Source organism: Anarrhichthys ocellatus, unplaced genomic scaffold (assembly GCF_004355925.1).
Source record: "Anarrhichthys ocellatus isolate YVR2014 unplaced genomic scaffold, GSC_Weel_1.0 scaffold98, whole genome shotgun sequence".
Lineage (NCBI taxonomy): Eukaryota > Metazoa > Chordata > Actinopteri > Perciformes > Anarhichadidae > Anarrhichthys > Anarrhichthys ocellatus.
The window spans coordinates 270443-294986 of record NW_022280128.1 but is presented as its reverse complement, the minus strand read 5'-3'; the positions used below and the strand labels follow the sequence as shown (position 1 = coordinate 294986).

The 24544-nt window shown below is 43.0% G+C and overlaps 1 protein-coding gene across 1 annotated transcript in view; it reads right to left on the bottom strand.

The window, feature by feature from the left end:
- Positions 1–2641: 2641 nt before the first annotated feature.
- LOC116399035 (ras-related GTP-binding protein D-like) overlaps positions 2642–24544 on the bottom strand; it is a 41306-nt gene continuing 19403 nt past the window's right edge. Inside the window, exons 4-5 of the mRNA XM_031875864.1 lie at positions 10460–10608; positions 2642–4424 (exon numbers count right to left, since the gene is read on the bottom strand). Of these exons, the coding sequence (XP_031731724.1) occupies positions 4273–4424; positions 10460–10608 (301 nt within the window). The 3' untranslated portion in view covers positions 2642–4272. The remainder of the gene's footprint in view (positions 4425–10459; positions 10609–24544) is intronic.

Here is a 24544-nt window from a genome sequence, read left to right as displayed (position 1 = left end):
CAAAGTGTGTTATCATAATTATGCAGACACACAAATCTTATGGATTCAGACCTCAACCTGAACAGCCATATCAAGACAATTACAAAATCAGCCTACTATCACCTGAAGAATATATCAAGGATAAGAGGACTTATGTCTCAACAGGATTTGGAAAAACTTGTCCATGCATTTATCTTCAGCAGACTGGACTACTGTAAAGGTGTGTTTACAGGTCTCTGTAAAAAGTCAGTCAGAAAGCTGCAGCTGATTCAGAACGCTGCAGCTCGAGTCCTCACTAAGATCAAGAAAGCGGATCACATCACTCTAGTTCTGAGGTCCTTACACTGGCTTCCTGTCAAACAAAGACTTGACTTTAAAATCCTGCTGTTGGTTTATAAAGCACTGAATGCTTTAGGGCCAAAATACATCTCTGATCTGCTGCTACCTTATGAACCATCCGACCCCTTAGGTCGTCTGGGACCGGTCTACTTTCTGTTCCCAGAGTCAGAACTAAACATGGAGAAGCAGCGTTCAGTTGTTCTGCTCCACATATCTGGAACAAAGTCCCAGAAAGCTGCAGGTCTGCTGAGACCCTCAGCTCCTTTAAATCCAGATTGAAGACTTTTCTGTTTGCTGCTGCTTTTAATTCAACCAAATTCAAGGATATTAATCAATTTCTGCATTTTACTACTGTATTTTATTTCCTACACTGTTTTTTAGTGTTTCAATGAATGTTCTTAATTGTTTTTAAATCTCTCCTTTTCTTTTGCCTTATGTTTTGATGCTTTTAATGGTTTTATGTGAAGCACTTTGAATTCCCTTGTTGTTGAAATGTGCTATACAAATAAACTTGCCTTGCCTTGCCTGGCTCTCTCTCTCTCTCTCTCTCTCTCTCTCTATGGTTTTGCCGCTAGTCGGTCTGTAACATGAGCCGCTCTGGGGGGTGTGGTTGAAACACAGTGCATGTCACGTCGGTTCCGCCTGATTTATTTTTATTTTCTTTTTATTTCTTAGGTGCAACCAAATGTGCCCTATCTTTACAACTTGTTTGCAATTGTATTTGTTATTTGTATTGTTTTACAGGTGTGTGTGTCTGTGTGGGTCGGTGAAATACCACCTTATAACCACATGATGGCGCCACAGCTATTATTTGATTCTAATGGTGCGTTCACACCAAACGCGGCGCGAATTATTCATCCGAGTAGATTACATACAAAGTCTATGCACAGACGCGATGAGACTGGAGTGACGCGAATTTGCGATGGCGCGATTGACGCGGCCAAATCGCGCCAAATCGCCCCAAAAGCGTGAGTTGAAATTTTTCAACTTCGCCGAAATATTCGCGTTACGCCCCAGCGCGATAGCCTATCAGCGTTGAGATGTTTCTCCTGTCATCACTGACTGCCGTTGTTGAAACAGGAAATAAATACTGTAGCCGTCTGTGTTCACCCAGAGCTCTACGATACCTCATATCAATAGAGACCAGACCAAACTATGTATAAATGTATGTGTGTAAACCATACGGTAGAAACAGTGAATAGACGCTGCCGTATTTACGTCTAGATGACGTTATTCTGAGTGTTGGTGGAGCTGCTACAATGTTAGCTTAGCCTAGCACCGATCCATCCACAAATTGGCATCATTACGTAATTATTTCGGAGTCCCTTTTTGTTGGTTTGTTGCCGTTAAATCACAGCCAAATCAGTTTATTTTGTGTTCATACAGCTGTAGTAAACAGCGACGTGTGGCTTGCTAGACATAGTGAATACAGCTCGATAAAATCCACGGAGCTCCTCGGGACAATGTTATGAACCAGACATGACGGCGTTTAGTTTCCCGGGATATCTGTGACTTCCACAACACATACTAAGCAGAAATAGTGGTTATTTTTTCCATGGTTAATGGCGGACAGTTGAACGGCTTTCAGGGCGATAAACCACGCCCCCTGTCCGGCGGGTCCAGCACGATTCGCGCGATTCGCGCGAATGAACATAAATAGTCCCTGGCGAGACCAGCGACATGAATTGGTGTGAACACGGCATAAGGCTGTAACTATGTACGTATTCCCGTTCGGTACGAGGCTTACAACGCCGACTAAGCCTCTGCTGTTAAGTTTCGTTTCACGAAAGTCACGTGCTCACCCACTGACCAATCACAGCACAGTCTGCACCTCGCGGCAGAGCTGCACATGGACACTGAGCTGTACGTAATGCTGACATAGCTATAGGCCGGCTAGCAGGCTCTGACACGTCAAAGAATACGCCCAACATGTCAAACTAATGATCTGATTGGTTGAACACTATGACAATCAACAATATCGTCCCCATTCACTTAAACTGCAAAGGGATGCACTTGTGAGTCTGCAGGCCTCGGGCCTCTCTTTTTACCAAGAGACACAGAGGTGAAATCTGATTGGATAAAAGCTCTACTTAAAACAAGCTGCACTGGAAGCAGAGCAACTGAGGAAGACAGTAGCTGTGCAATGAGAAAATAAGATAATGGGAAAAATATTTTTATAAATTATAATACATGTAGTGTATTGCCTCCTTGCCTCCTGCCGTGCTTCTGTCATATGCATTGAATGTGTTGTAACTCTGTTATGTTGTTCATTCTGTACACATGACATCTATCACACTTCTGTCCATCCTGATAGAGGGATCCCTCCTCTGTTGCTCTCCCTCAGGTTTCTCCCTATTTTCTCCCCATTAAAGGGCTTTTGGGGGAGTTCTACCTGTTCCGATGTGAGGGTCCCGGGACAGAGGATGTCACATGTGTACAGATTGTAAATCCCTCTGACGAGAATTTGTAAATTGGGATTTTGGGCTATACAAAATAAATTGAATTGAATACTAAAATAAGACTAAATAAACATATCAAACAAAGTGAATTGTAAATAAAGGCCTGTCTAATACAAGCACGCTTCACAGAAAGGCCTGCTACCCTCAGTGCTCAGTGGCATTGACCACCAAAGATGACCAATGTAACCTAAACAAACTAGAAGTTAGTGAGTATGTAGAATACATTAGCAAGTGGCCACATATCTACAAGTATTTAGCGTTACAGCAGTGAGACATTACGAACTACAAGTCCCTAGATGCTTCAAGCTACGTTATCAGTGGACAGAGCGTCATACCCCATGAAACGTAGGTGTCCTCGTAAAAGCCTTCAATCCATGTTAAATACATACTCATCTGGGTTTATTATCCCTGCCAACCCTTAACATACATTACTATGTGCAACCACAGATGCATTGGGCAGAAAGTCACCACTTAACATAGTCACCTGTTAAACTGAAATGTGCAAGATCCTGTCTGAATTCTGCAGAACTTGAGTCTGATGCTAGAATATCGATTGTGACAACCGAACATGTAACAACCAGACACTTTGATGCTGGTAACAATTTGATGTTTTTTTAAAGAGCTTGCTAACTCATCTCAAAGGCTGGGCCAAACGCCGCTTCAGTTGCCAACATGCGCACGCATAGTTTGAATGACGTCAACCATAAAAGGATCTTTCAAAGTAGGGTAAGTAGCAAGATTGCAGTCATCACAGCTATAAATAACTACGATGATTATAAAATATTACCAAGTTGCCATAATTCAAATAACCTAGATGTGGTCAGAAGACATGTGTCCTTCATAAAGTCCTAGAAAAACACACTTCGGCCCACTTCGGTTTCACAGTGCCAATGTCTTTGTAGATGACACAGTAAAGTCTCTCAAAGACATAAACATCCATAAAATGGACCGACCGTGGCTCACTGTGTTAAGAGGGTTGTCTGAGAACAGGAAGGTCAACGGTTCGATCCTCTACTGGGACGTGTCACGTGTCGAAGTGTACCTGACCAATACACGGAACCCAACTGACAGGGTTCCCCGGGCACCTGTCATTGGCAGCCCACTGCTCCCTATATACAGGGATGGGTCAAATGCAGAGACAAATTTCCTCCCTGAAAGGGATCAATATAGTGTAATAAAAAAAAAATGTATTAAAAATCATCAGGTTTATGAATTATTCCCTTCAGTGTCAAAGTAATCCAGTAATTGTCTGTACATTCATTGGGACATAACATACAAACAGAAACTGCTTATAGGCATACTTTTAATTTGAAAGAAATGTTAAACTGGGCTCCGAAGAACATACCAGTTCTTCGGAGCTGGACTGAGCCCAAAATCGACATCCGAGCAGAGAGGACGGGGGGTTGGTCAATGTGTTCATAAGTAGCTGAGTCTCCCGGATGTGTAGGGGTGCAGCTCAGGTACACCTGGCTGTCCGGTGTGATGTCATCGCTCCTCAGCGGGGGTTACTGAGCACCCCATTGGTCACAGTCAGTTTGCTCCACCTCCTCTGACTGAGAAGTTTGCGATTCTGTTGAACCTTCACCCGAACGTCGAACACCTCCTGGATGGCTTTCTTGAAGCAGTGGAAGTTGTAGTCGATCAGTCCTGTGAGGAACAGAGAGAGGACACCAAGTCTGTTACTGGACAGGTCGGAGTGGGAAAGACTATCTTTGTCTTTATGAAACATAAAAGCCGATGAAGTTCCACAGCAAAAAACACCAATAACAAGTAAATTTTTCCACAACAATACCAGATAACAAGATAAGAAAAAAATGATATACGTAGCAAAAATAAAAAAATGAAGAGCTGTAGAGGTTGGATTACCCCAAATTAAATGCCAGATTAATTGTTATTTTCATAAAAGATGCAAGATTTCTCAGTTGAAAAAAAGCTGTTTTCATGACCTTTACACCTTTCTCAAGACTCCAACTGTCAACTACCTGCTAGCTACCTGTCACTAATAGAGAAGACCGCCCACCTTTTTGATCAGCTAAAAGAGACAGCCCACTTTTCCAAACATCAAATTAACACAGAGTGACGCTCTGTCTTCCACAAAACCATCTTTGACAGACTGTAAATGTCCAGACACTGGCATGCAGAGAGCAACCAAGACAATAACCAAGAGTGAGGCTGTAGGTTTGGAAGTGTCGGCCCATCGGTCAACCACGGTTCAAACTGAAATATCTCAACAACAGATGGTAAAGACAGTCATGGTCTCCAGAGGATGAGCCTGACTGACTTTGGGGATCCTCTGACCTTTCATCTCCATTCACATCAAGTCAAATTCTTCTTTGTCCAATACTTTGACTAAAAACAAAACTATTGACAGCTTGATACCAAGACATTCAGGAGTTTTAAAAATATGTCTCTTGTCCAACTTTATGAAGAAGCAATACTGAAGAGTACCCCTTTACCATGAGATTACTTTGAGGGAAAGAGTGAAAGTGAATTTCTCCTCAGTGTGAGTCTGATGTCATGAGAGAATGAAAGCAGAGCTCAGTGGTGGGAAATAATCTTCACCATACCTGTAAATTGTAAACTATGTTGTTGTTATAAGTATTTTACTTCCATGTATAATGTCCTGAGGTCAGTACGGCAGGCTAGGGTGGGGTGGGGCAAGGAAATTCACAAAAACAGGCAAAAATCATAGGTTCCCAGAAAAATGTCAAGTTTTATTCTTCGGTTACTGGCAACTCAGCAAATTATTTTTATCAAACTCAAAAAGTCCAAAACCAACAAAAAGTGTCCAAGAAGAGATAATGCTTCGTTCAACGGAACAGTATTAACAAAAGTCAACTTCGTGTGTCCTCGGTTTCACCGGCCACCGGGTCCTCAGTCTGGCTCGGTACTTTTCTTTATGCCGTTCTCCAGTACAGGTTAGTTCTTGGCTCTCCTTCCAGCCGTGTGCTCTCTTCCCTCTCCTCCTGCAGCTCTCCTGTCTCCGGTCCTGTCTTAATCAGGTGACTTAAATACCCACACCTGGGTGAGTGGCGAGGCCTTCTGGGAGCTGTAGTTCGTGCCTCGGCGGCCATTTTGTGATGTGGCTGCTGTTCATTGAAGGGAATGTAGCACCCATCTACCACCTGGCCCAGGCATGGGCAAACTACAGCCCGCGGGCCGGATACGGACCGCATATGCAAAGACACATATGCAAAGCTGATTACCGTGTAATATGTGTGGCATTTGTTATAAATGTACATTGGTGCAAAGAGGGTGATAATAAGCTGTACATGGAGGGGCTTAGGACCCAGGGGAATGTAGGTGAAGGAAACAGGAAGAGACGGAAGACACGCCACACAAACAGCTGTTCACCGCTCGTCACGATCCTGCAGACCAGTGATTCTCAACTGGTGGTTCGTCGCGGACCCATTTTCAGTGGGTCGCGGGTCTTTGCTTTATGCAGCGGAGTTATTCACGCTCCTTTCCAGCTTTTACGGCACTTGTTCAGCGGTGCAGGAAAAACACCGACCAATGTGTTGTAAATCACGTCACGTGATGCAGTTTAGCCAATAAAATAAGGGTATTCTGATACGCTTCCTGACACCAGTGAGATGTACCCACACCATGACACAGGGGGGAGAGACAAGGAAAGACATTACAGAGCAGAACTCTTATAATGTTAGATGTGAAATATTTGTATGATCTGGTCAAAGAATCAAACTGATAAAAAGACCACAGTTATTAACCTTTACACTAAAAACACTGTGTCAAAAATAACTGCTTAATAAGTAAGTGCACGATAAAATATGCATTAATGCGATAAAAAAAATACCGTGTAAGATCCCAGCTAACTGATGCACACCTCAGATCTGTTCGAGAATTGCCACAACCAAACTGACACCAAACGTTGACGCACTGGTTAAAAAGGGTGACCAACAACACTGTTCCCACTGAAATTAAATGCAAGTTACTTTTTAGGTCATGGCTTTTACTTGTAATTTATATTAGTTCACACAAACACTCCATTCATCTGCTACTGGCCCGGCCTGTCTGTCAAATTTTAAAACTCAATGTGGCCCCCGAGCCAAAAAGTTTGCCCACCCCTGACCTGGCCCCTTGTGATGCCACACATGTTAATGCTCATAATCCCGATAATGACTACATGATGAAATGAATAAAATCTGAAACACAGGCAGATGTCAGCTTCAGAGCGTTTAAGATCAAGAGACGCTAACAATCTCTATTTACACTTGATTGGGACAAATCATTTTGTGAAGCAACACAATAAATAGAACAATGTGAATAAAAATGACTTCACAGAAAGGCTTCAACAGCAAACTGTTCAGAAATAATGCAGCGTGAGAGAAGACAGACTTCTTCCTCTTATTCTGAGTTGCTGGGTGATTTGAGAAGGTAAAGAGGACACATAGTGACATGCTATCCTAACACACCTTACACAGATGAGGTAGGGTACACTGTGGGCGACTGCTCCATTGTTCTGATTCCTTTGTTCAGAGGATGTTCAGGGATGCGTGTGATACACGCTGCGCTCCTAAAACACCCACAGTCGAGAAATCGCCAATCCCTTTGCTGAATATTCACTCATATTAGATCTCCAAGGCTTTCATTTATGGGGAGTGGCTTTGGAGGGAGGCCTGAAGGGACAGGCTCTCAGGTTTGCCGGCTTGGCGACTTTCTCGCTAGATTTAGCGACTTTTGGAGCTGGTGCCTCTGTTGTAAATAGTTTGATTGCATGTTTACTTTTATTGTGAAGAGCATGAAAACGGAAGTGATTTTACTGTGAAGAGACAGGAAGTAGCATGATACGTGCTTCTTCACGACAACGCGTGATGATGATAAGAAAAAACCTATATGTCGGGTGCAAGAGCGCGGGTCTGTTTACTGTAACAGTTGTTATACTGCAGTTTCAGGATGTAAAGTGTTCCGTTCAAAACCAGATGTGTCTTGGTCGTCAATTAGAAGCTCTACTTCACAACAGCCTCTAGCTACTTTTACTGAAAAGAAGTTGGCAACACGAGGCTGGGTTTTTCTGTTTGATGAATTTAAAAATCTGCCGTACTCTTACTTGTTTTTCAAGATTACCAACCCTAGCTTTAAAGGTCTATTTTGACCACACCAGGTTTGATGATTGTTGGATCAGTGGAAAGACTAACAAAGACGTTTTTTCTTATTGTTGAATTTTGTCTCTTAGCTTGAATGAAGTGTGTCTTACAATCAGCGAGGTAAAATGACTTTTTTTAATTGTATGTTAAATTAAAATAGTCCAAATCCCTCGCTAGAGTATATAGTATAATGACACATATAATGAAAATATATATATATATAGTATTTTATATATATACATATACATAGCAGGAAAATAATACACAAAATTTGACCAAAATAACAGAGCTTTATTATAATCTTAGTACATATACATACATTAGGCATTCAGCCTAATGCCCTACTGTAAGACACAGACTGCTCCAGGCCTCTGAATATATATGAACTGAGAGAAATGTATCAGACTGCTGAATAAAATGTACCTGTATAAAGATAACTACCGAAGCAATGAGAGTAAACAGCAGACATTAGGTACATTAAGTCACTGAGGACATCAGAAGGATGCTGCTTCACACCTGCTGAGCAGCTCCACTTCATGTGACTGACAGTCAGTGAGACACATAGGCATGTTTTACAGCTATTTATCTCTAGAAAGGTGCTACTTTAGGTCCTTCAAGTGGAATCAGCAGCTACAAACAAAGCACTGACAGATAAGCTGTTAGATATTCTGAAAGATAGCTCAATGCAGATATCTGCTGCTGCAGAGGTTGACCTATGCCCAAGCCTGTGTGACAATGTTGGGAGTGAACGCTGCCCTTTTCTTCCATCACCAGCCAGTGGATAAGTACCCTTCAGAGAGGCAGGGAGCCCCCTGCTGCTCCAGGGCAGCTACCAGCAGCTGACCTGCCTGCTCCATCATTATGAAGCAGGCACTTCTGTCTCAGTGTAGTGACAGAAGAGAATTCACACAAACCCACTGAGTTGTGCTTCCTTTTGTCTGTTTTACAGGGACAAAATAATCTATACAGAAGTTATTCAGGCTGTGAGTCGACTTAGGCCATGAGGCACGTTTATTTCTTTCGAATCGCAGGCAATTCGATTCAGTTCATAACTGTTTCGTTGTTACAGTTGAAAGCAAACCACATCAGCATATTTTCTGAACTCAACAACAATCAACTCAACATCTTAAAAATGAATTGATTCAAGTTTTGATTGCATTTGCGCATTTCTTGACACTGTTATCTTTAGCTCCCACCAGCCGTTAGCTTCGCCACACCAGTCTCACTCCCAACCCGTCAAATACAGACGCCTGGTCAGTGGCTCTCAGCGTCTAATATCCACGCACCCTTTAGTATCTGGATCAGGAGGCAACCTCCCGTTCTGAGAAGCGAAGCCAATGCAAAAGTGACTTAATTTCACTTGCATTCTCTCTAATGTCCATCAGGGGGCGACTCCTCTGATTGTATAGAAGTCTATGAGAAAATGACTCTCCTTCTCTCTTGATTTATTACCTCAGTAAACATTGTAAACATGAGTTTATGGTCTCAATCTCTAGTTTCAAGTCTTCTTCAATCCATCATGATATTCATTTAGTAAATGATGGTCCATTTAGAGTCAAATAGACCATAAAGCAGGGGATGCTTTAGGGCGGGGCTACCTTGTGATTGACAGATCTCAACCAGAGCCTTATATGGCGTCTCTACGTGACTCCTCCTAAGTCCAAATATGGTCTTCCGTTCACTGGTTGAAAAAAACAAGATGGCGACGGCCAAAATGCCAAGCTTGAGGCTTCAAAACCGTAGTCCACGAACCATGAGTGATGTCACAACAGCTACCAATGGAGGTTGGATGGGTCAAATAACTTTCACCAAGGAGACCGCCGTTCGTGTCCTTTGTGAAACGTTGACTTTTTTTATTGTAGTTTTGTTACGTAACTTTCATACTTTACGCCAATTGCTTAACATGTGTACTAATTTCACGTAACAAAAGTTACTTCAACTTGAACCACAATCTTTTACTAAACAACAGTTGTTTTTTGTGTGCAAATAAACCTAAAACTTTAGTAAACTTTAGTTGGAAGTTTATTCTGAAAAGACACTGAATGCTGTAACAAGTGGAAACTGTACGTTTCCTGTTAACACAGGTAAGTTTATTTTGAAAAGACAGTACATATGTAACGGATAGAAACTGACATGCCGTCCCTGACACGTCCAAAACTGATGCTATGGGGGAACCTAGTTTGATAGTTTGAAGAGTAGGACCACTGAGCAAGCGTTGGTATTTGACGAGTTCAGAGTGAGAAAGTGTTAGCTGGGCACTTTGTAGAATTTTAAGATTTGGATGTTTCTTGCTGAAATACCCCATGGAGTCAGGGTTAGCATCTACCTTAAAGTTTTTTATATACACAAGATTATACTTTCAACTTTTTTATCACAGAACCAGATCTCAAATAGAGCTCCTAAACTTTTGTGCTGCTCATTGAATCGGGAAAGTTTCACGCCGATGCAAGCCGTAGAAATACTCCAACTGTGAGTCACCTGACATTGTGTATGTGAAAAAATGAACGGGACCTTTACTTCCTCCACCAGGGGCGCCCCAAACCGCTCCTCCCAATTCGCAACTTCATGCTAGTTTACCTTTTCTCTCAAAACTTTCCTTACGGACGAAGCAGACCATAGCGAGGAACTTGGTGACCTCCTTCAGGTACATGACCGTGGTGTTGTTCAGGTGGATGATGGCCATGGACTCCTTGTCGTAGGGTAAACCGGCTTCACTGTCCGTCAGACTGATGGAGGGGAGACAGAAAAACACACTTCACTGATCTCCAGTGAGGAAAGACATAGTGTCCCTGTTTGAAACACAGGGAGGACTCCTATTGAGGTTTCAGGAAACAGACCTTTCTAGATGGTGGGAGGGGAAGAGACAGAGAAGGAAATGGAGGCATTGATAGGACCAGTTTGAAGGCAGAGAAGAGTCTGAGAATTTAAACAACAAGCAGAGCAGGAGGACGCAGAGAGAGGCTGAACGCTGTAGACGGAGAGGACATGCTGTTCTTTCTTGCTTCTCTCTTGTAATTTATTCTGCTTTCGCACAAAAAGCCAACAAACAAAAGAAACACTGTTTTGTTTTCTCCGTTCCATCCAATGCATATATATGATGTCTTCCTGGTTCACATCTTTGGGTTTCCTTTTCTTTTGGAGCCACATAAGACGTTTCATTATTCCGTATAAATACTCAGCATCGCCTCTGGTTGCCGCAGGACCCCCCAAAAAGCCAAAACAAATGGCCACGTTTATTAGTGCGACCCTTTCATCACGGGGCTTCACAGAAACTGTATGTGAAAAGCCAGCACCAGACCCTCAGCTCAGGACTTCCACAGAACAGATTAACAGAACGTCTACATCTGGGTCAGCACTCGGATAAGACAGCCACACTTTGCAAGTGTGAAGTTCTGTTTTCTGCTGTGGAGTAAGCAAAGCAAATAGGACCTGAAGCCCCCTGCACTGTTAAGAGAAGATAAGATAATCCTTTATTAGTCCCGCAGTGGGGAAACTTACAGGATCACAGCAGCAAAGTGGACAGTGCAACAAGGTACAGAGTAAAAAACAAGCGCAACAAGTAATATAAATAATATATAAACAGTAAGAGTATCAACTAAGTAAAAAAGTACAAAAATCCACAATAGCTAAATATAACTAAAAATAAAAATATTATATATACAGAGTATTTTGTTATTGCACAGTGTAATTATTGCACAGATGTTTAGTGTTGTTAGTGTTGTGTGGTCTACTGGGAGCACAGCTGGTTGTGCAGCTTGACAGCAGCAGGAAGGAAGGACCTGCGGTACCTCTCCTTCACACACCACATATACATATACTGTACATACATATATATATATATATATATATATATATATATATATATACTGTATATATATATATATATATACTGTATATGTATGTATATGAAGGAAGGACCTGCAGTACCTCTCCTTCACAGGGGTGAATCAGCCGGTGTCCGAAGGAGCTGCACAGAGCTGCCAGGGAGTCTCTCATGGGGTGGGAAGTGTTGTTCATCAGGGATGATAGCTTAGCCATCATCCTCCTGTCTCCCACCACCTCCACCGTATCCAGTGGACACCCCAGCACACTGCTGGCCTTCTTGACAAGTTTGTTGAGTCTGTTCCTGTCAGCTGTCGAGATGCTGCTGCCCCAGCAGACCACTCCATAGAAGATGGCTGATGCCACCACAGACTAAAAGAAGGTCCTCAGGAGAGCTCCCTGCACTCCAAAAGACCTGTTTCCTCAGCAGATAGAGTCGGCTCTGGCCCTTTCACATTCTAACCTCGTATTTAGTTTGAATCTGCTTTTATTCTTTACACGTAGCAACACAAGTTCAACCAGCAGGTCACAATGTCAAGAAATCACCAGAAAAAGTAACGAAGTAGGTACTCGTGGGTTCCTGACAAAACAACACTTAGCATGTCCAGTAGAACTCTTAACTTTTGTTCTGATTTTTAAGGACACTTTCACTTCCTATCGTTTTCTATTTCGCCTGGTGCGGTTTCACAGCGCACAAATTAAAATGGACCAAATAGAAGAAGCAATTTGCTGAGTTTTTTTTAACTTTTACTGGGAGTTGATGTACTGTGAGCATGAATCCCTTCTCCTCCAGTTTATCTTGAATGACTTTAAAAATGTCATTATTTTTACTTTATTTAGCATATTCTGTTCTCTTCGGCCCAGATGTCAAGCACATCTCTGACCTCTGCAGAAATCCCAGTCAGTCCTCTCCCACTCATGTTAACACGTCCTTTACCTGTTTACATCTCAACAAACACCCGCGCAGTGTAGTGGTTGATTTTTGATAAGCAGCTTTGTTGATTATGCTCAAGTCTTAATATCTTACTGCTAACTTAATAACTTTTAGCTATCTGACTAATGGTGAAACACCACAGGGTCTCACTATCAGGAAGTCAGTAATGGACACCCACAGAACACAATAGAGATTGGATTGTCTTCACTCCACGTAGTTTTCTTTGCATCACAGAGTACAAGCAAATTGAGTTGTCCCAGGTTCAACTAACTTCACAATGGAAATGTACATCCTTTTATACCCTCACTCTGCCCCAGGCCTGGTAACCCATAGACCCAATGTCTAGTTTCAAGTGTTCTTCACAATACATCATGATGTTTATTAGGTATCTTCTGTTCATCGGTTGCAAAATAGCCAAGATGGCGACGGCAAAATCGTTGAACTCCAAGCTTCATAACGGCAGTCCACAAATCAATGGGTGACGTCACGATGACTATGTCCACTTCTTATATACAGTCTATGATTATAACGTAAAATGGACTAAATGTTCACTTTTCAAAGTGTCCTAAATGCAGAAAGGTGGTTTTCAGCCCGAGGTGCAAGATGGGCAGTGACTCTGCCAGGAACTTTGGGGAACAGTTGGGAGTTAACTGACAAACGAATGCTGGAAGACACCTTAAATCCCTGAAACTTCAGAGGACATTGAAAGCGTGATGGAGATGTGGAGCAACCAAAACACAGCCCAGCTCCATCAGATGGACATGAGGGGTAAGTCGGGAAAAGAAATACACTCAAAGGGTAAAAAATACACTTCAGGTTGCAGTTACATGTGTGTACACAGCTGTCCAGACTGAAACTGGGCAATAGACGTGTAAAACGGTGGAAAGCCATCATGAAGGCCGGGTATATGAGGGGAAATGCTTTGAGAAAGAAATGTCGCTGTTGAAAATCTTTAAATGTAATTTCAAAATGAACTCTATTGTATTGAGGTAGAGGCAAAGGTGTTTTTTGTAATTTGGGCAAAGCAATCTTTTAAATGCCTGAGGGTGTTTTCTTGTAGTTTGTTTGCTTGTGTTCACACAGCAGCATTTAAAGCAGACTAAACCTTGTGATGCTCAAGGAAAATGCTCTCTACTGAGTCAGAGTTTACATTCAAGGTAAACAGAGGGTAGAAGAAGAGCAGACTCCGTTCTGTTCCGGAAATAGATGAACGCGCTACTTTCCAATTTCACAATGAAGGGACAACAACACGGTTTTATTTATTGGTCTTCTTGGTCATAATTTATTACATTGTTTGCATTTATATTTAGGCAAACGATACAGTTTGAAAACTAGGCTGCAGCTCGAAAATACACACAAAGTACACAGGCTACGAGAGTAGGTTCAAGGCAAGACGGACACAATCGAGGTTAGATCATGGTCCCCAAACAAATGAACCGAATCAGAGACCATTTGTAACCGGACCGGGACCACCTCTTCAGCACGGTCTTTGTGTGGTTGTTTAGGTGCGCGAGACACACGATCGCTGTGTTCGTCTTCATTCCTGCCTCCTCGTCTGTGTCTGCACTTGGGTTCACCTGTTCTGCTGCCCTAACATTTGCACACCAAGTCCATATTTTTTGGCAGTAATTGTGGCACATTTTAAAAGTAAACAACCTCATATTGTGTCAATCATATTTACACGCCGACTCCGAAACTTTATTCCTCTGTAAAGTTTTCTTAACGGGTTTGAATTTTCTACATTTTTTGCATCAGTCAGTGTTGTTTGACGGCTCGGTGCCACCGTAAATGAAAACATCATCCAAAACATCATGTGATGTTTGTTCATTCATCTCCCAGCACAAAGCACTTAAGGACAAACAAAATAAAGAATACAGAGATGCAGAATTTAAATTGACGTGATCGCAGAATAGCTTGGAATAATGCATGGTTCCAAAACAAAGGACGTAGGAAAGATCAGAGAGGAGGGATTGTGCTCTAGGCAACTAAACCATAGCTTCTTGCTAATGCCATTCATTCATTAGCCCCGTTTGGGACCCACGTAATTAATTCAGTTTTGTCTCACACAGAACAATAAAATGCATCGGACTCAATGCGCAAAGTTTCTGATCTTGATTTTATTGGTTGGTGGATTCAAAAAAAGACTACAAAAAATACGGACTTTGCTTGCAAACGCCGTCAAGGTGATCCATCAGCATGCTGAGCAGCAGATTCAATGGCTCAATGACTTTTAAAGACGGCTTTCTGAACAGGATGTGATGGGTTTTCAGTAGCCACCGTACACTGGAGAGAAGGTGTTTGGGGAAATGGAACACATTTCACAAAACTTCTAAGTAGCTGTGAAGAACTATAACGGTTTCACAGGGAACTATTCTTACACAGCAGGCAGCAGCAGTCGTAAAGACAAAAACAGACAGCACCAGGCAGAACTTCATCTCATTTCTGCACCTGAGGCATTGCTGACAACAAACACATCACACAGTATAGACCAGAGAAAAAAAGCATCATTGGCATCAGTGGCAGATGCAGAATTAAATGCAATTATCAAAAGAAACAAGGCCATTTGCCTAAACATGATGTGGGATAATAATAGTGGCTGAGATCCACAGATTAGAGACAAAGAAGAGAAACACGCACAGCTAGTGTGTGTTTGGTGAAATCCTCCATTGTTGTCAGAGATATAATTGCATTTCACTGACAAAAGAGGAGGCCAAGGAATATTCTAGTCACTTGAGCTTTCCAAGTGCAAAGCATGCCAGGTTTCTCACAAGAGGAGTAAATAAATGAAACGAGGTGGAGAAAGAGTCCATTTACTAAAGCCTCTAATTAAGGACAATAACCCAGCCGTGCTGTCTTGATAATGACGGCAGACTTCTGGACAACAATTATCTTAGAGATCATTTTTCATTGATTATCCTGTTCTTATGATCAAACTCCGTATGACAACGCTAACGTTACCTGCAGTGGATGAGGATGGACTGCTGCTCCACAAACAGTAGAAGACTGAGCATTTCTGCAGATTGATGTTCTACGCGTTCGCTAAATGTTGTGATAAATTGCTGCTGTTACCTCCTTTACTTTTGAGGGTTTTATTGCATTTGAGACGACAGTTCACAGATCTCCTGGAGTACAATGTAGCCACACTTTGGATCTTTTTCTTCTCTCTGCCATGATGTGTGTCTCACACTGTACTGAGCTGGAGTCGGTGTAAAAGTCAGAGCAGAACCGTTAACTCCGGACCTTATCAATAACTTTAGTTTTACTAATTTAGAACGGGCGGGGCATCCTAAATCCACAGACATCTGGCCTCCACCTTCATCCACGGCAAAAATGTAGCAGGAGTCCTGTTTGTGCCCTGAGCTACACATTCCCCAACACAGCTGTGATGGGTTAAATATTCACTCACTGCAGGCCAAATGTGGCCTAGTACATTTGAAGCCCTCAGCTGTGACACCTAAGGTGAATCACACACACCCCACCCGGCCCAGGGGAGACATCGTGACCACACGTCATCCCACAGTGACATTGTTACATCGTCTGTGTGTTCCCAACCAATGTCACCAAAAATGTTGTTGGTTTCGAACCCTTTCGGCGGTCGGCTTCTCTCTGTCTACTCATGTGTAGAGACATTGACTTCTGCTGTAGCCGAGAAGCTCGATGCACTGAAACACAAGCAAATAGACAAAACAGAAGAAATTGAGAACTATTTCAATTAGAAATGGAAATTTCCAGCCTCTTTTTTAAAGTAATAACTATGCCATGTAGTTGCGATGATTACTAGTTTCCGACTTGTTCATGTTAACAACCAAGTCAGAATTAAAGACCTGTCTACACGTATACATATATTTTTTAAACGGATATGTTCCTTAAAGTAAAATTCTGTCTACACTACCTTCATTTTACAAAACATCTCTGTTAACACTAGAATGCAAAAAAATGACTCCAAACGCTCTCCAGGCTGGTAGGTGGCGATAAAGACTATGTCAACGATACGTCAAATACCAAACAAGATGATTCTGAGCATGCTCAGTGAGCTTAATTTACTTTGGCGATGTTAACAAATAGTGAGCAGTAGAGAAGCAGTAGCTAATTATTTCTTTATTTATAAAGTGTGATATTTGGTGCTAGGGCGAAAAACTAAATTTGACTCATGTGGACGGACGATGAGGTGGAGTTGCTGCTAAGCTTCACTTGTTAATATAAGGAGACACTTCGGGTGGGGCCCGAAGTTCCTGCAAAAGACGTGACAAACATGGCAATAGTATCGACCAAGCTCAAGACCATCTGACAAGGGACGGTGCAGTGGACAGAGTGTGCTGCTGTTCTTTGAGCTCTGTTAGCGGTGGTGAAGGATTGACAGGGTTTACTTCAGGTCCGACTGACCTTCGCTGGCTGTCGTTGGAGTGAAACCATCTGTTATGTTAAGAACTCATCTTTTCCCAAACACTCCGTTTTACATGTCCAAACAGACACAAAGTAACCAGCGTTTTTAAAAAATCTTTATTTAGTGACCTTATAGTCTGTGTGCGTGTCGACGAGAGGCCAAAACGTAGAGGAAAATATCCGTTTAAAAAAAAGATTCTTTCACGTGTAGACAGGGCCTAAGTCTGGGAAAGTTGGATTTTCCTGAAAGCTCTGATAAAATATAATAATCTAAATTAAATTTATATAATGTACAATAGCTAACTTACAGTATTTTTAACCCTCACCCAACCAACTGCGACCAAGCAGCTGTCTAAAGTCTTTACCATCCATCTAAATGACGTGAGCGTGGCATTGGCCTTTGACTGTGACCAGAGTAGTTCTGAGTTCCCCATATAGTGTCCTCACCATTGTGTAGTGTTTTCAAAATGCCTAATGGGAATTATAAAAACCTATATATTGGACTCAAATTATGCCGCAGTGTATGTAAAAAGTTGTGTACCAGTAATGGTCACTCCCTGAGAGTGCAAAGCATGTGATGTCAAAGAGATTCAAATATGATTTTAATTTGCTGTTGTGGTGTGCCAGAGGCTGGTGAAACTGAACCTTCTACAGACAATCCTTTTATTTATTTGATCAAACCGGAGACAGACACCTCTCTCTGGCAATCTATGTATTTAATGTCAGTGTGTGCTCTGTGCATTGTTCTCTTTGATGTTGGAAACAAGTGAAAGAAATAATGACTCAGTGGCCAATCATGCCATGCTGCTTTCAGCGGCAGACAAGACTCATTCTCAAAGATAACACTAACAAGCCAGGGACTGTTACAGGAAGCTGGGGGAGGAGGTCGACGATTGTTCTGACTCTTGAGCTCTCTAAAGGGCAAAGTAAAGAATGTGTGCAGTGTGGAGTAGTCATTTCTCTTTAAAAAAAACATTTCATATAGAAATACAGAAGGAACCTTGTATAGTGATTGTAGCTGACGCTGATCGGCGTATAAACGTTGCCATGACAACACCGGAAGTTGACTTCCGCGATTTGTATTATTATTAGTTTATTTCTGCAATTATAATACATGTTATGTTTACTGTAATTTTGGGTACCTTGTGTTAAACTCATTATCGTTTTGCCCTTGTTTCACTGATGATGATAGACAAGCTTTTGTTGTTGTAACATGACCATTAACCCGGAAGTTAAGCGGAGCTCAGAAAGACGACAAATGGCGGGTGAAACCAGCGAACCTTTTCTTTCCCGTCATGTTATTCTCCTGCTGGTCTACCAGGCGAACACGGTAAAGCTTATTAAGTTAACTGATTAAAGTACTGTTATACTTGTTGTAGGTGATGAGAGACAGAGTATTTGTTTCTTTGTTGTTTGTACATGAAGCTATTTTGTGTCTTCTAGTTTTCACGGTGTTCCATGAGAGGACAATAGTAAACGTGAACATCAGTAAGAAGCGTGGACTCTTTTATGACCAGTGTGGATACAGTGATCACATCAAATTCATCACCATTTTTTCTGTATTGCTCATGCAGATTATTATTTGTTATTTATTATGAATATAAAAAATGAAACGGATAGCTATTTACAGAATTTATATTGACAAAATACAGCACGTGTTCGGCTTCACCCAAAGATGTGTTCCCTGTGCGCATTCGTTTCCTGCCTCCATCACCAGCAGCCGTGACTGTTTCTTTTTGTGAGAGTAGACGACAGAAGGTCGCCTGAGGAACACCCACTTTCTCTGCTGCATGCTGTTGGCTCCTTTTTGGCAGTTTTCAAGAGCTTCGACTCGTTTTCATTGAGAGAAAATCACTTTCTTTTTCCTGCCATGATTTCAAAGTGCACACAGCACCAGACGTCGTACATCGTACACTACATGTATTCTAAATATCTTTCCCATTATCCTATTATCTCATTGCACAGCTACTGTCTTCCTCAGTTGCTTTGCTTCCAGCGCAGCTTGTTTTAAGTAGAGCTTTTATCCAATCAGATTTCACCCCTGTGCTGTCTCTAAGTAAAAAAAGTGAATCCCTTTGCAGTTTAAGTAAATGGGGACGATATTGTTGATTGTTATAGTCTACAACCAATCAGATTATTAGTTTGACATGTTGGGCGTATTCTTTGACGTGTCAGAGCTTCTAGCTGGCCTACAACTACGTCAGCATTAACGTGCAGCTTGATTGGTCAGTGGGCTAGCGTGACTGTTGGGAAAGTAGCGAGCAGAACTTTGTAGTAGTAAGAGTTAAAGGTTAAATATATGTAAGAAGTTTTTACGTGACATTACATTTTTAGCGTTTTGGCATGTTGGGCGGTGACAATCCCAATATCTGCTGCCTCTGTCGAGTGGACATTTTCAGCCCTCAAACGCATTAAAACGTATTCAAGAAATACAACTGGGGAAGCTCGACTGTCTTCACTGGCGTCCATGAATCGAGAAGGACTTCTTACTGGAACTAAAACGCACGGATGTACTGAACAACCATGAGATTAAACTCTTTGTTAACAAAGAAAGGAGGATGGACTTTGTCTTTAAATAGTGAACAGCAGCTTTGGTAAGTTAACTTCTTTTGTTTTTTTACATCTGCAGTAGCTTTACTACCGTTTTCTATTGTGTAATTTTTATTATATGGTTAATATTGTTCCCTCTGATGTGAATATTTGAATGGCCCGTGTTCTTCAGTGTGTGGTGAAATACGTGTTTGTTGGAAAAACTTTTTTGTTTTTGTTTAGCTACTGTAATCTAAGCAGTTGGTTCCATAAAGTCTGTGTCCTTGTATGAACCAATCTTCACACAAGCTTTCTCAGCTGTGTTCTTCATTAAGTGTCTTAGTTGTCTTTCTTAATCGCTATCTTATCTGTTTGTTTACTTCTGACCGGGAGTCAAGGGTTGATAGTAAATCTGTTGTGTTCACATCAGTATATACGTAGGCTGATTTGCAACCATGACGTCTTCTGAGATTAGGATAAAATGACCCTTGACAGAACGAATTATCAAAGAAACGGATCCAACTGATGTCCAGACTTTATGCAAATCATTCTTTTCCAATGCACTTGTGTGTTATCCTCAGTATATATGTCAGAGACAGACCTTTGAGCAGCCTTGATGCATAACCTGTTTGTGTTTCAACTCTGTTTCCTTCTTGCAAGAATAAATGTCCTGTTTACTGATTGTTACTTTTTACTGATGATGTGTTCTGGGCCCAACTGTCCCAAAATTCTACAACCTAAACCAAACCAAGATACACCCCACACAAGCTGGAAAACGCCCACTTGTCGATCGTCAACCACTCAAAACAAGGTTAATTTCCTGGAAGTGCTCACCACCTTGGCACAAAGGACAGCCAAACATCATGTCCTGTGTTTTTTTGATTCTGACCATCTGGACTCGTCCAGTGACTGCTGTGAAAGGACAGCTGACAACATGGGAAAGACCGAGTGACAGCTTGGAGAGACAGCTGACGGGAGGGAACAGACCCCAATGAGGCCGTCATGGGCTAGCTACCCATGGCAGCAGTCCCCAACGCTGGTTCAGTTAGTTGGAGACACCCACTAAATGCTACGACAAGTAAACAAATGAACATACCCCTGGAGCCTGCGAGAGCGGGGGCGCAAGATGGCTCACATACTGACAACACGGTAACAGACCCAGGAACAGAAACGACTACGCACAAAGAGAGCACGGCACATGAAACAACCACAACAGCAGCAGGACACAAGCTTTAGGTGTGCATTTGTGGTTGGCAGAAAGTAACATCAGCAATAGGCCTGAAGATCCACCAAGGGAGGAAAAAGTGCTTGAGAGAGCAGACACATGGGCCTCGCATTGACCAGTACTTCTTACGAAACAACCAGTCAAATCAGTCGAATGAAGAACAGCGACGGGACACAAACCAAAGTTCGCAGAGCATCAGCACCCCTGTCACTGAGGAGGGAAATACAAGCACAGAAATGCCGGTGGAGTGGCCCACCAAACCACGGAGACCTCCAATGGAGAAAAAGATCAAAGGGCACAAACCTGGTGTGAAGTGGCCCAAAGCTGTTGAAAAGAAAGAGTGGGAAACCATCAACAATGATCTATCCAAAATTTTGGAGCAGCAAGTGGGCACTACAACTAGAAAGCTAGAAAAGATGGGCGACATTATCTATAACTATGGAGAGGAGCGCTTTGGAGTTAGCAAAGTGAGAAGCAGAAAAACAGTACCAGCACCAGCCAAGTCCAGGAGACAGCAAGAAATGGACAGGCTAGTCAGAGAAAGAGACAGATTAAAAAGATGTGGAAGAAAGCCTCTGACACAGAGAGAGAAGGCCTTGAACAACTCCAAGCGGACATCAAGAGCCGACTGGCAACTTTGCAAAGAGCAGAGAACTTGAGGAAACTCCGAAGAAAGAGGGAAAAAACAAGAACACTGTTCTACAAAGATCCTTTCAAGTTCGTCAAAGACCTCTTCGCAAAGGAAAAAAGTGGAACTTTGAAAACATCTAAGCAGGAACTAGAAGAGCATCTAGAAAAGGTCCACCATGACAGGAGAAAGCATGAGCAGATAATCATCCCATATGACATCCCACCAATTAAACCTTCAGCTGTCAACCTGGACACTAGCCCTCCAAAATGGAAAGAAGTAGAGAACACAGTCTGGCGAGCAAAAGCAGCATCTGCTCCTGGGCCTAATGGAGTACCATACAAGCTCTACAAGAATGCACCGGACGTCCTATGCTTTCTTTGGAGGCTCATGAGGATAGTGTGGCAGAAACAAATAATACCCAAAGCATGGAGAAGGGCTGGAGGTGTGCTAATACCAAAAGAGAAAGATGCATCAGACATTGGTCAATTCCGGCCAATCTGCCTTCTGAACGTGGAGGGGAAAATCTTTTTCAGCATAATATCACAGAGGCTGTCCACTTACCTAGAAAAAAACAAGTACATTGATACATCTGTACAGAAAGCAGGGATTTCAGGATTCTCTGGTTGCTTGGAGCACACAAGCATGATCTGTCACCAGATCCAACCAGCTAAGGACAAAAGAGACCTCCATGTTGTATTCCTGGATCTGGCAAACGCGTTTGGTTGAGTTCCCCATGAACTTCTCTGGGAATCTTTCAACTTTTTCCATGTACCAGAGCCCATCACCACACTGGTTAAAACCTATTTCAAAGACCTGCAACTGTGCTTCGCCACAGCTGACTTTACCACAACATGGCAGCGCTTGGAGGTAGGCATTATGGCAGGCTGCACAATCTCACCCTTGGCTTTTACAATGGCCATGGAAGTCATCATCAGAGCCTCAAAATGGGTGGTGGGCAGTGAACGAACAATGCCGGGGCTCCGTCTACCACCCATTCGCACATATGGACGATATGACAACACTGACCAATACTGCAGCATGCACCAAGCGGCTACTTGGAAAGCTACAGGAGAACATCAAGTGGGCCCGCATGAAAATCAATCCAACCAAGTCTCAAAGTATCTCTATTGTTAAGGGAATGCTTAAAGACACTAGGTTCTGTATTGGCGATGACCCAATACCAACAGTATCTGAGCAGCCTGTCAAAAGCCTGGGCAGATGGTACAATGCAAGCCTCAAGGACAAAGAGCAGGTGCAACAACTAAGGCAAGAAATTATCAACAACCTGGAGAACATCAACAGGACGGCACAGCCTGGAAAACTGAAGCTCTGGTGCCTACAATTTGGACTCCTACCTCGGACAATGTGGCCACTCACTGTCTATGAGGTCCCGATAACAACTGTGGAGAAGATGGAGCGAACCATCACCTCGTACGTGAAAAAGTGGCTCGGTGTCCCACGATGTCTAACTAACATCAGCCTCTATGGCAAAGGGGTCCTGGAACTACCTCTCACTAGTTTGACGGAAGAATACAAGTGTTGTAAAGTCAGACTGCAGATGACGCATTCCAGAGACAAGACTATCAGTAATGCTGCACTGCCCCTAGCAACTGGGCGGAAGTGGAAACCATCCAATGCTGTGCAGCAAGCAACATCAACCCTGAGGCACAAAGACATCGTGGGGCAAGTTCAGCAGGGAAGAGGAGACCTCGGCCTGAAGGCAAGTGAACCAACTTGGGCGAAAGGCCACAACGTCAGAACGCAGAAAATTGGTGGTCGAGGAGGTGTGCCGACAGGAGGAGGTCGCAAGAAGTGCGAAGGCTGTCTCTCTCGTGAAACAGGGACAATGGATGCGGTGGGAAGGTGTGGAGAGGAGAAAGATCAGCTGGAGGGAACTATGGGAAATGGAAGCAACAAAAAGTAACTTTATCATCAGAGCTACTTATGACGTGCTTCCATCACCAAAGAATTTTCATCAGTGGTATGGCGAAGACCCAACCTGTGCCCTCTGCCCAACTCCAGCGACTCTCAAACACATCATGGTAAGCTGCAAGACCAGCCTCACGCATGGCAGATATACCTGGCAGCACAACCAGCTCCTCAAAAGCCTGGCATCAGCGATTGACATCAAGCGGTGTGCGACCAACTCCTTGCCCCCGAGAGTAGCCAATCCTCTGAAGGCAACAGCATTTGTCCGAGAAGGACAAAAAGCCCCAAACATCCTTCCACCAAGCGAGAAACAGGACACTTAAACATGGCCCGCGACTGGAAGATGCTGGTAGACATCGGTTAGCAATTGATCTTTCCTCCAGAGATTGCTTCCACCAACCTCAGACCAGACCTGGTACTCTGGTCCCCTTCACTGAAGACTGTGTACATCATAGAACTCACAGTCCCATGGGAGAACATGCTTGAAGAGGCCTATGAACGTAAGAAGCTACACTATGCAGAGCTTGCAGCAGAAGCAAAGCAGCGCGGCTGGAACAGAAAAAACTGTCCAGTGGAAGTGGGATGCAGAGGATTTGTGGCTTCTTCGACCATCAGACTGTTGAAAGAGCTGGGAAGCCACGGTCAGGCTCTGCGGCAGACCATCAAGGCAATCTCAGAGGCGGCTGAAAGAAGCAGCCAGTGGATTTGGATCAAGCGGTATGACCCATGCTGGGCTCCAAATATGTCAGCATAAGCCACTTGAGAATCCTCACCTGTTAACCATTCAAGCGTCTACCATTCTCAATGTTGTCAATTTCGAGACAGTTGGGCACGGCACACAAGCTGAGGGCTGATCGTCCTGCAGCTGGCCGCCCTTGGGGAGGGTGTATAGCGTTCAAAGGCCGAAAACACTCAATGACAAAAGGGAACATTACTGATGATGTGTTCTGGGCCCAACTGTCCCAAAATTCTACAACCTAAACCAAACCAAGATACACCCCACACAAGCTGGAAAACCCCCACTTGTCGAACGTCAACCACTCAAAACAAGTTTAATTTCCTGGAAGTGCTCACCACCTTGGCACAAAGGACAGACAAACATCATGTCCTGTGTTTTTTGATGCTACATCGGTGTCGATTAAATTTCTGTTGCTGGAAGGGGCAGAGGCCTGTTGAATCGTGTTATTTGGGTTTTATGTTATTCTACCT